The 13,448-nt window shown below is 40.0% G+C and overlaps 1 protein-coding gene across 1 annotated transcript in view; it reads right to left on the reverse strand.

The window, feature by feature from the left end:
• The window catches only part of dnah9 (dynein, axonemal, heavy chain 9), a 240,491-nt gene that overhangs the window by 114,728 nt on the left and 112,315 nt on the right, over positions 1-13,448 (reverse strand). The window contains exons 35-37 of the mRNA XM_075458261.1: positions 10,796-10,953; positions 9,784-9,922; positions 1,895-2,182 (exon numbers count right to left, since the gene is read on the reverse strand). Of these exons, the coding sequence (XP_075314376.1) occupies positions 1,895-2,182; positions 9,784-9,922; positions 10,796-10,953 (585 nt within the window). The remainder of the gene's footprint in view (positions 1-1,894; positions 2,183-9,783; positions 9,923-10,795; positions 10,954-13,448) is intronic.

The raw sequence follows: 13,448 nt of genomic DNA on the forward strand, positions 1-13,448 counted from the left end.
ATTGAACAAAAACGCAGAAGCAGTGTGTGGAAAATGAAGTACGCTCTCACTGCATTCATAGGAATTAGGAGGGTAAGTAGCAGCCAGGTGCTGCTAATCCAATACACGTGATTAACTGCTCATCACCAAGTGTGAGCGCCTATAAAACCTATCAAATTGGAAGTTTTGGCAGTACGCTAGTCTGGAACGGGTGTTAACACAATAAGAAGGAGGAAAGACATCAGCGATCGTTGCTGCCCATCTGGGAAGGGTTATAAGGCCGTCCATCATTCTACAGTGTCCCATTTATCATGGGTGTACACACACTCCTTCTGCATTTTGGACGGTTTTGTTAGTTACATTTAATTAACACAAAGCAATATGTATATATATCAACATGTAACATTAACATGTTGGGACTGAGACACTTTCCAGTGTAAAGTGGCATTGTGAAGTCAATGGGGAAAATGTCTTTCATCACTTTGACAAAACATTCTAAATGCTGTGAAATGAAAGAATTCATTTCATGATAAACTTTGCCTCTTTAAGGTAATTAATTCTGAAAAGGTAGGATTCAGGTTTAATAAAGTGTGGCGTTTTTCGCCTTTCCAATTATTTGGTTAGTGGTGACTACAGGATCATAAATACTACCCGCTAAGTTCAGATGGAAGCGGCCTCAGTGTTGTGTGACTAAAAACAACAGTCTGTCCAAAATGGCTTCCATTAACCCAAATACCCTAAATAACTAAATACATATGAAATGTACAAATACTTTTCCTTTTCTTTCACATAGTGACAGTAACAGCTATGAGGGTTATATTGGTTTTACAATTTCAGAGTCAAATTGACTCTCCAAAATGTTACATTTTCAATATGAGTACATTAGGTGACACTGCAGAACTTTATAAAGAAAATAGATGGATGGCAACACCAGAGAGAGAATAACAACTATGAAAAAGAAGGAAATATTTCCTCCCCACATCTGCTCAAACATACAGATGGCTTGCCCGATCAATGCCATCGACCAGGTTCCTCTCTGCCCCCTCCCCCCCCCCCTCCCCATTCAGCCGGAACAGGCGGCTTTGCACTCCCAAAGGACCCGTCTGATTACTGCTTTGATCTGGGGAGTCCTAAGGCTAGCACATGCTAATGCTAAAGATCTCTCCCACCTTGCCTGCCCCCCTATCTCGTCCTTGTTTCTGAAATCAAAAGGCTGGCTGCACAAACAAAGACTGTAAAGTTCAGGCACTGAGGGTGTACGGTTGTTATTGACCGTTCTGACGTTCTCTCTCCACCTCTCACTCTGTTTCTCCCCCTCTTTGTTTATTTCTGTGGCTGTCTCTCACAATGTCAGGGTTAAGTGGCACGGTGCAGCGCTGGGCTCCATTGATGGAGTGTTATTATGTGGTTCCCATGTCTATTTGACCTGAGGCAGATCGCATTTATTTCCCTTGGTCCTGTGTACTTCTGTCTCTGACACATAACGCCCTCTCTTGTGTATGTATCTGTGGGTAATATAATGACTAGAATTAGGTCATCAGCTTGGGCACCTGAACTCGCATCGCAGCCAACAACTAGCTTATGGCAATATTTGCCCAATTCATCCAGATGCTGCAGACTTGTTTGACACTAATGTGTATTTCCCAGAAGAGCATTATGACGTGAGGCAAATAGCTTTTGGAGAGAATGACGATAAATTTAAAATGAAAGCACTGCAACTGTAATTTCTGTAAAAAAAAAAAAAAACACTTGGGAACTCTGCCGGTATTTTTCAGACAACATGTCATTATGTTTTCCTTCATTCCATGACTTAGTGTCAAACTCACATTCACAATAGACCTTGAATCTTTTTCAAATGTAATCAACAATTGATAAACTGCAGCATGAAGCATGAAGAGTGTCGTGAGCGCTGTACCTTGAGCACAAAATTGTCCTCAGCCTGTAACTTCAAGTCGAGAATGGACTGCTTCATATGCGTCTCAAAGTCCAGGTCTCTCTTTCTGGGGACGTCCAATGAGGGAAAGAGATCTCCTATCAGGCCCATGAACACTGGCATGTCGTCTGTGACGATCTTCGGAATGTTGAAGTCTCTCAGAGCTCTCATGAGCACCTGGTCCTCAGCTCGGCCAGGGTCTCCTCTTTTCAGTGAGCCGGCCACTACTAGGACTGACTTGATGGCTCGCAGGCCCCAGTCATAGTGATCCTAAAGGAAAGGCCCGGAGAAAAAGTGTTTTAATACTTAAACAATAGCTGTATTTGTACCTAAAGCACATCTAAATATGGCACCAGTACTTTATTACACCGTAAATGTTTCCATTAATTGTTTGCATTGCTTATATTTGGGGCCCCGACCCGACCGACGGATTCAGCGGGTATAGAAAATAGAGGGATGGACATTTCATGTGTAAAACAATTTGCTTTACATCAAATAAAAGCATTGCAGCAGGGAGTGGAAGAAGCATTAAACATACATAAAAGAATATAAAGAGAAACAAATGAAATAATTTAAATGAATTTAAAAACAAGCAACAGTCCAGATAGGTTAAAAGATATCGTGCAGATTTCATGCATAGACACATGAGAAAAGAAATGTTTTTAACCTGGATTTAAAAATGTCTCCATTTGGTGAAAGTTTAATCTCCACTGGCAGTTTGTTCCACTTGTTTTCAGCATAACAGCTAAATGCTGCTTCTCCATGTTTAGTCTGGACTCTGGACTGGACCAGCTGACCTGAGTCCTTGGATCTAAGAGCTCTGCTAGCAGCGGCGGCTTCTTCATAGGGGCGATTTGTGCGACGCACTACCGAGTTTTTTTTTGTTTTTTTTAATCTAGTTGCTAAGGCGGGACTGATCTACTGTAGGCAAACTGGTTGTATATGTCATTGTCCAATCAGATTAGGGTCGCGCCTGGTGTTGCCACGCCCATTTGGGGCGATTTCTGTCAGGGTCGAATTTGCACAGGAAATCTCCAATTGACATTAATGGTACATCAGTTTTTTTCAAAAATCCTGCTCCCAATACATTTTCTATGAGGGTTTATGTGCTCGCACAAACGACGCACAACGTGCTTTCGTCATATGTCTGTTGCGCGGGACCAAGAACATTCTACGAAGAAGATGGCGAGTGTCGAGTGCAACAATACAGTAGTGTTTCTGAAAGAAGTACCCTTTAGTCGTCCTACTAATGTGGAGAAGGAAGTTTGGAAGAATTTTGCGGGATTTTCGAGCTAGCCTTGCGAGGCAAAGATGAAACCCAGGGCTCCACCAACCCTGGTATTTTTCCAGGTAGTATTTGATGTAGCTAAATAACTTAACCTTTTGTGCTCAGTCATTGACTTGTAATGATTTAAATCTTTTATATAATGTTGACAATGATAGCAGAATGTATAATGACACATTCATTGTTTATGGTGCAGTATTATATTTAAAAAAGAGAGAAATCTCACATAAGTAAGCTGCACTTAACCATGTTTGACAATTGGTTATGCTTTCATATTTTCCAAAACTTCAATAAACACTTGACTTGGATTTATATATTTTAATTACATTCTTTAGAATGAAAATTGAATGAATCTTATCATTAAGAGCTTATGTGTTTACTTCATAGAATCCTGGAACAATATGAGGAAAATAAATAAATAAATAATGGTTAAGGTGTAATATTAACTGATTGGCAAATTATGCAAAAAATAACAAAATATTATAAAAAAAGATTACAATAAATTATGCTACCTAGACAAATACCTCAGTCCTATGGACTTTTATGGTACTTATGGACATAACGGGGGGAAATTGCAGTCACTTTGGTTATTTGGCAGACCAAATAACCCCTCGACTCTGCGTTGTGTTTATTTAAGGAAGACAAGGAGTTTCTGGATGATTGGACATTTTATTTCCTGCGTGGGAACATAACAGGTTTGCATCAGTGCAATCGGTTCAGCTTCGCACAGCACACTCTGATGCAGCTTTCACAGACTGGAAATTGCACTACCTAAAAAAAATGTCAGGAGCCGCCACTGTCTGCTAGGTTTATATTCTCTGAACATATCACAGATGTATTTTGGCCCTAAACCGTTCTGGGATTTGTAAACCATCAGCAGACTTTTAAAATCTATTCTGTGACTGACTGGAAGCCAGAGTAAAGATTTTAAAACTGGTGTGATGTGTTCAGATCTCTTAGCCCGGGTTAAAACTCCAGCAGCAGCGTTCTGGATGAGCTGCAGATGTTTAATGCTCTTTGTGGGAAGTCCAGTTAATAGAGCATTACAGTAATGGAGTCTACTGGAGATAAAAGCATGGATGAGTTTCTCCTGGTCTCTTTGGGAGAGGAAACCTTTAATTCTGTTGATGTTTCTGAGATGGTAAAAAGCTGCATTGGTGACAGCTTTGATGTGGCTGCTGAAAGTCAGATCTGAGTCTATCAACACTCCGAGGTTACCAACTTGGTTAGTGATTGTAAGGGCCCGAGTCTCAAGATATTTACCAACGCTGACCCTCTTCTCTTTGCTACTAAACAGAATGAACATACACACACTTTCAAACATCTTAAAGTAACTGGACCACAGCTTCACTGACTACCGTGTGTCGGCTCAATATTGGTCAAAGTCTTTTTGTAACTGGTGTCATTTTCCTCGTGAAACTTAGATTTCTCTGTCATCAGTGCCAGGAGGCCAAACATTTCCAGCTTATTGAGGAACACTGATCCCAAAGTCTCACACAAAACTACCATATCACCAGCGCATCGTGTCAGTGCTGAGGAACAGTCTGGCAACGGAGGGAATGTCGAAATTCCATTCATTCAAGATTTAAAAAAGAAATAAGTCAAAATCAGGTTTGCAAAAGTTCATGGGATTTGATGAGGTTTTACTCATATGAGTCTAGTTTTCATTCATTCAATAGTACTGATACAAGTAACGCAAAGAGCTCATTCATTAAACATCAAATATGTTCGATGACGCAGTTGTTGTTTCAAACAAACTTGACTATACATCAGTGAAAGGAGAATTAGTTGCATCTAAATAATTTTGTTTTACCAGCAAATGTTTGAGTGTTTATATCATATCATCAAAACAGACTAATTGTGTATTAGCCTTCTCTGACTTTTTGCTGTGACGAGGCTTTGTCGGAGTGTATAAGAAGAGATGCAGGAGTGGCGACAGAAAGCGATCAGCTAACTCAGCATGTCACACATTAGCTTTTCATTTATTGACTTCATCTCTCCAAACATTTTTCACATAACCATGGAGACTGAAAATCAACCGATAACCACGATTCAGGAGAGACCCGAATCATCTGTTTCATGACATTAGAGAAAAATACAATGCAAACTTCACGTTTTTCTTCTCGTGCCCCTTACTGAATAATGTATTTTCTCCCACTCCTTTCTGTGGTGGAGAGTTATGTTTGTGCAGGCATAGATCCAGCTGGCAGTTGACTGGTGTCTTTGTGGTGTGTTTTGTGTCTTTTGGGTTGTTTTTCCCCAGACACTGCTGATGTGGATAGACACTGTAGCTAGGGATGGGAATTGATAAGATTTTTACGATTCCAATTCCATTTTCGATTCTGCTTAACGATTCGGTTCTTTGTCGGTTCCCTTATCGATTCTCATTTGGAGAAAAAGGACAACAAACCGGTCGATTAGCATCAACTTTGTTTAGTTTAGAAGTAACACGAGTCATGACCTTACAAACCCAACAACGGTGAGGTCCACATTGGTCTATCATGGCCTGGGTAATTTAACTCTTCCCTGCTCTGGTGAAAGGAGAAGCTGGAGGTAGACGTGAACTGGGGGTAGTACCACCAGCCTCTGGCTCTGAGCCAGTCAGGCTCTGTCTCTCATGATTTCATCTAAATGGAATGCCTGAGAAGGCATTCATTTAACCTTAACCGTTACTAACAGCAGGTTTTACAATCAGGCAAATGGTGCTAACATGATAGGCATTGTTTGTTTGTTAGTTACCTGCAGTGTTAGCCGAGGACATGCTAACGTTGCTAACGTTGCTAACGTTGCTGCTGGGTTCAGATTCACCAACGTTAGTCCGGAGCAGATCGAAAACGCGACATTCTTTCATAGTTATTGCATGTTGGTAGTATTTCCTCCCTTTGGTGAAATATTCACTTTGCAAGTTGCCCTGTTGTCGTCTTTTTTAGGGATGTGTAACCAAACTTTCGAGCGTTTGTACCGCTTGGGCGCCATGTTTACTGTTGGCTGCTGGCTGCACTGGACTCGCCACGCAATGTTGCGTGGTGACGTCATTCGCGCCCACTGGAATCAATAAGGGAATCGTTTGCAAAATCGCCAAACGATTCCAAGGAATTGAAACATTGGGAACCGGTTCTTTTTTATTCCCATCCCTAACTGTAGCCCAACTGTGGAAGCATCCTGTGGACCTGAAGGACCTCAACTGCTACAGGCCGGTGGTGCTGACATTACTCCAGATGAAAACCCAATAGAGACTTGCCTCCAGCTCACTCATCGAAGTCCATCGGTGAGCTCATCGACGGACTTACTTGTGTCTTTCTACCAGCCTGGCACTGGGGTAGATGCTACATGCTGCTACAGAGAGCTCTTTCAGCTCGGGCGCATTTACATATCAAAATGACCTTTTTTTGTTTGTTTGTCCTGGTGTGCACCATACACCTTGTGTTTCTGAGGGACAAGCTCAAGCACACAGGGGTGTACCACTGCCTGTCTTCTTGAATTTTTGACAACTTCGCAAACTGACCACAGAATGTCTGACGTGTTTGTCTGCAGCACAGGGGCTCCAGAGGGTGGGAAACATTCTGGCTCTGGCCTTTCCTCTTCACCCTTGCAGTACACTGCCACCTGTATAAGTTCTCTGATCACTCTGCCATTGTTGGTCTCATTGCAGATGAGGATGACAGGGAGGACAGATGGACTCAGGACTATATGGACTGGTGCCAGCAGAACCACATCTAAATCAACGCAGGAAAGACCAAAAAGTGGTGGATTTCTACAAACACACACTCCCCCTGAAACAAGCAAATATCGAGGGAATGGACATGGGGTTAGTGGACTGTTACACTATCTTTTTATAATCAGCTGACAACAGGCGTCACTGTGCTGACTGATATTGACCTCGGAGGTCATCTGAACAATAAGCTGGACTGAACGGACAGCACTGATGTAATATACCAAACAGCCAGGGTGGACTCTACACTCAGGGGACACTCCGGCCTTTTGGAGTGCAGGGGGCACTGCTGAGGACCTTCTTTGACTCTGTTGTTGTATCAGGCATTTTTTAAGGAGCAGTGTTCTGGAAGAGTTGCATTTCAACTGCTGAGAGGAAAAAACTTAATAAATTGATCAGGAAGGCCAGCTCTGTCCTGGAATGACCCTTGACCCAGTGCAGGTGGTGGGGGACGGGAATGCTAGCCAAGCTATCACTTCTGGACAGCATCTCTCAACCCATGCATGACACTGTGTCGGCACTGGAGAGCTCCTCTGGTGACAGGCTGCTGCACCTTTAACGTATGAAAGAAGAATATCGCAGGCCCTTCCTGGCTGCGGCTGTCACACCGTACAATCAGCACTGCTCCCAACAGACCACGAAAAGACTTCAACTGCCTCGAAATAGTAAAATATCTTTTATACAAATCTGCATTCACCATTAACTGTGCAATAACTGTTTTTTTTTTGGTAGTGACTGCAGCATTCTTCTGTCTTTATTTCTGTAGTTTTTTTAATTTAATTTCTAGTTTTCGTTATTTGTATACATACATCTTAATACTGTATACTTACAGTGCACAGTGAAAATGAGTACACCCCTGTTGAAAAGTAACATTTTGAACAATATTTTAATACACACACAAGTTATTCCCAAAACGTGCATAGAGTAAGTTTAATACAACATCTGTTCAGCTTACAACAGAAAAGAAAGGTCAATAATATAACTTAAATGACATATTTGTCCATTTTTGTGAAATTATGCTGGTGCAAAGGTGAGTACACCCCTATGTTAAACTCCCTGAGAATGGGCCGTGTTGGCCCGAAATGTCATGAAATGAAAAGGCATTAAAAGGGAGGTCATCGTTGTGCGTTTCATCCTTGCCTTACATTGAAATTTTACATTTTGAGTCTGCACCAGGCTAAAAGAGACGTGTGTGAGATTTGACTGAAATCCTATGGAGAGTATCATGATCTGCTTCAGTAGTCACAGTACATGTTGACAAGCATGTTTCTTTTGGTGAAATTCAGCTTCCTACTGTTGATGGCATCCATACAGCCCCAAACCATGTCACTCCCACTACTATGCTTGACTTTAAGCATGGGGCACTTTTCTTTGTACAAATCACTTTTTACCACCACACATGCTTTACACCATCGAAGCAAATTTGTTCATCTTGGTGTCATCAGATCACAGGACATGGTTCCAGCAATCCATATCCTTAGTTTGTTTGTCTCTGATGAGACAATGATAATGCCTTTTCATTTCATGACATTTCGGGCCAACACGGCCCATTCTCAGGGAGTTTAACATAGGGGTGTACTCACCTTTGCACCAGCATAATTTCACAAAAATGGACAAATATGTCATTTAAGTTATATTATTGACCTTTCTTTTCTGTTGTAAGCTGAACAGATGTTGTATTAAACTTACTCTATGCACGTTTTGGGAATAACTTGTGTGTGTATTAAAATATTGTTCAAAATGTTACTTTTCAACAGGGGTGTACTCATTTTCACTGTGCACTGTATATACAAATTTCATACATGAATAAGATTTTCTGTGTAGATACATTTTTGCATGTGCTCATCTGTTTTATCTTATTTTTGTCATCAATGAGAGCTGCCGTCAAGCATAGTCCAGCTTATTAATATAAATGAGATGTTAGAGGTTAGAAGTGTTGTTTATTTATTAAGCTCTTCAAAAGTTTAAGGTTTAGGCCATTGTGAGAAAAGAGCCAGAGGCAGCGGGATTATGGCAGAGCAGGAAAGTTATGCACAATCACCCTGCGTTTAGTTTTGATTATGATTGCTAAACACGCCAGATTTTTGAAAGTAGACAGATAGAATTGCACATTCATGGCCAAACAATAAATTGCTTGCTAAAAATCCTGCTTTTTGTTTTGGTGACATGGAATAGAATTCACTGAAAAATCTTTGGAGGAAACATTAAATCCAAAAGTGAAGGAAGTTTTCTAAATCTGCACTTTCAACTGATTTACCATTTCAGCTCTTGTGAATACAGTTTAGATGAGAAACCCGCTCATTACAATTTTATTTCATTACTACAATATTGCTGATGTCTGAAAACATACAGTTAAACTTATACAAACAACTTTGAGAGAGCAAAAGAAGTGTAACAAAGTTTTTTTTCATTTTAATATGACTTCATTTCACAGCCATAAAAATAAAGTAGCATAATTTGACACTTAAACGTGCTTGCGGTCATGGAAAATTCATCCAGAACTGACGGCTCATAAAACCATCCGAGCTGAGAAACTGTACGGCAACTCTCAGTCAGCCCAGTGATCAACTTTATTGCTTTTTTTAACTCGTGAAATTAATGGCATGAATTGTAAAACAAGATCAGACCAAGAGGGATTAAAGAAAAATAAAAGAGAAACTCCCTGTAGCTTCTTATTCATATATGCATGTAATACTTCAATCATCTGAGTGAAGTATTACATGCAGTTACTAATTCAGCTTATGTGTGATGCCTCAGAGTATTTCCTTCATCAAAAAACTCAATTATAACACTGTGTCAGTTGTAAAGCTTTGAGGTGGTTTAGGAGCTAACTATTGCCAGCCGCAGCACAGAACTGAAGACAGAAGGTTGTACCTGTTTGGACAACAGCTCTTTGCACAACGTGTAGAGGGTAATAAACTTCCTAGCAAGGATCCGTGCATTAATGAAACCTTCGGCCACCAGCATAATTTCACAGATCAGCTCGAAGTCCGGCACCACCATGGCACAAGGTCTGTGGACAAGTGTGAAAAAGGTGCCTGGTATTAGCTGATGGTCAAATTCATTTTTTAAGCCATTAATTCTACTTTTACAGCTAAAACACACTGAAGCAGAGACCTAAAAATTTTTTTAGATACATGATTTCTCACCTGCAATGCATCATTAGAACAAAATTCAGTAAATTCAGCTCACTTTAAAGGCGGAGCGATGCAAGTTTCACCACAAGTTGTAATCCATAACAGATTTGTTACAGAGAACATTAGTGGCCTCGGAGGGAATAATCAATCATTTGGAGGCCACATTTTACTAATTTGAACATAAGTACTAGAATGTCTTTTTTTTTGCTTGTTGTAATTATTTCATTCACACACTTGAGTTAATCAAATAAGCTGAAGTAAAGTGAACACACAGAGACAGCAAAGCAGAGCAGCTTTTACCCATGGCCACACTTTGTAGGACACAAGGACATCAGCTTTTACAACTGAAAAATACACAAATACACTGAAGAGACTAAATGCAACAGAAGAATTATTTACTTCATGTATAAGGATAGTAAACGAGTAACCATTTATGCCTAATTATATCACTTGAGTTTACAGATTCTTTAGAAGAGTTTCACATTATGTATCGTGATTTATATACGGTTCAAGTATTCACACTCTAGTGTAAAAAATATTGTGATTCCCCCTTATTATTATTTTTAATGTATTAGCTACTGTAATCATCCACCTATTTCTCCACCTTTCTCTTCGGTTGATGAGCACTGACATCTATCTCAGTGTCTTTATAGATTAAACATTCACTGATTAAAAAAAGGGGAAAAAAAGGGGGGGGAAATGCAGCAGAAATGACATGCTGCACTGAACTAAAGCTTCTTCTGACCTACCTGAACAGAGCTTTGAGGTTTTCAGGAAGCTCAGTCCTGCCAGCGTAGCCTGGATTCATGGTGATGAAGATGCCCACAGAGCGACAAAGATTCACCTCCTCTCCCATAAAGTTAAACCTCCGCTTCTTATCGCGGATGGCATCTTGGATGCTTTTGACCTAAATACAAACACAATGCAGAACATAAAGAACTCTCACTTTTCCCATACCGTAAAAACTCAATTTGAAGATCACAGCATTAAACTTTAAAAGCTCTTTTAAAGTAAATGGCTTTAATTGATCCATCTTTGGTTATTCTCACATTTATCTCGATTTTTTTTCACTGCAGACCATTTGAACCAAAGATATTTCCTGTGTAATCTATTTTTGTCCATATTCATCCATGTTTGTTTTTCAGGTGACACATTTAACAAAAGTTGCGATGAAAAAAAATCATTGTTATTTCAACAGTTAAGGTCCAAAGATGATTGTAATCATGATTTGGTACAAACGGAGGAACTATAAAAGCCCTTTGAGAAGAAAAGATGAGCAGAAGATCTCCAGTTTGTCAACAGACATGTTCCTCAAAAATGATTGGAAGAGACTTTCATTTGCTCGATTTATAGTGCAGAATATCTCTGTAATTGTTCTGGATTCCTTGAGTCCTTCAGAGTGTAAAGGGCAAGGGAGCAAGCCTAAGCTGGACAACCATGATCTCTGAGCCCTCAAACATGACTGCATTGAGAACTGTCATTAGCAACATGGGTCAGGGATTACTGTGGGGAACCTTTGTCAAGCATTACAGAGCTGCATTCACAAATGCCAATTCAATCTATACTTTACAGAAAAGAAGCCTCGCATTGATCTTATCTAGAGGCAGCATCGACTTCTCCGGGCTCCCACAGTGGAAATGTGCGTTGGGGTCAGTATAATTCCTGATCTTTTCTAGAAGAAATGGACGTTGTGTGCTTGGAACTAAAAACAAAAAGGACCATTCAGAGTGTTTTCAACAGCAAGTCCAAAGGTCAGGCTCTGTGATGCTGTGGGGTTGTTATCAGAGCTATGGGCAAAGCTCATGTGCAATTTTGTGATGGCAGCATTAATACAGAAGAGCTTGGTGTGATTTTAGAGCAATACATGCTGCCCTCAAGACGACATCTTTTCCATTATTTTTTTTAACAAGATAATGTAAGACCACATTCTGCAAACATTAAGGAGGAGAAATAGGGTACAGATACAGGATGCAGTCCTGGCCTGGCCCCAACAACACCTGAAACTCGTCATCACTTGGTAGGATTTATTTAAGAACATCGTCTTTAAGTATTGTGAGAAGGAGTGGCAACAAAACAAAGTAACATCTTTCATTCTCAACCGCTTCTGCAAAACGTTGCAGGCCTGAAATGCAAAAATGGATTTAAATGAGATTAATGAGACAAAACACATCTTAATACATTAGGGCTGGGCAACGATTACATTTTTTATGTAATTAATCACATGATTTCCCTGATTAATCACGATTAATCGCATTTGTACGCAAAATCCAAAAATGAATCCAAAAGTAGTGTATAGCTTTTAGCATTTAGTTTTATTTTAAATGTACTACCATATGAATGAAAGTGCCATAACATTTGTTGTGCAAACACACTTTTAACATCAGCATCTTTCTGTAGTTTTTATGTAGAAGCCTCGCTCCACTGTCTGTTTCCTTGAATGACTTGCTGCTATCAGTTGTGTGTTTTGCCTTTAAGTGATATTTTAGACTGGAACTACTACGCTGAGAAGACAATTCAACTTGGCAGAGTTTACAGATGACTTTGGTTCTGTCGACTCCGCCGTCTGGAAGAAATTTAAAATGAAAATGGCCGAGTAAAAGTTCCGTACCCTTCTCCATGTTAGGTGGATCCGCCGATTACTTTCTTTTCCGGTTCTGCAGCAGACAGCAACAGACTTTTAAAACAATAAAATAAATAATAAAACCTGCGTTAATGCGCGATAAAATATTTATCGGCGTTAAATAATTAACGAGTTAACGCGATAATATTATAGGGCCCAGCCCTATAATATATTCATACTAGATTCAGACTGTCTGTAATAAAATAAAGTCAAATTAAACACGCTGTTTTTCTTTTGTTTTGTTCTAAGTAGGAACTATATTAACAGGTCAAACTGCACTCAATCTTTAAAAAAGCAATTATTAACCAAGGCTCTCAAACAACAAAATTTGCCACACGAGGCTGTGACAGTCGCACGTCAGTGTATGGCATAAAGCATGAAGTGCATGTCTCCAAAACTTGCGAACATAACATGAATTGTGTCCTTCAGAAATGTAGTGTGCAATATGTATGCAGCGTGAGCATTTCGGTGTCAAATGACAAAAAATTAGCAGTAAACATCAACGAGGGACCATACCAAGAATGTAGATGTAAAAGGCAATCCATCCAGTGGTTGTTGTGCTATTTCAATTATGTCAATTAACACTAAAAAGATGCTCTGAACAACTCTCAACTCTCACTCATACGCAAGTTATTAATATCAAAGGCACCTACCACAATCAGTTTGTAACAGCGTGCCAATTTGTTATGTAGCATTCATCCTTTTTTTGGAAAGGGACACAGTTTCATCACAAATACGAGCATGGTATCAGCCAGGGTTCACTGGATGGCTGAACTACCAAG

This window comes from Odontesthes bonariensis, chromosome 23, assembly GCF_027942865.1.
Source record: "Odontesthes bonariensis isolate fOdoBon6 chromosome 23, fOdoBon6.hap1, whole genome shotgun sequence".
NCBI classification, from domain to species: Eukaryota; Metazoa; Chordata; class Actinopteri; order Atheriniformes; family Atherinopsidae; genus Odontesthes; species Odontesthes bonariensis.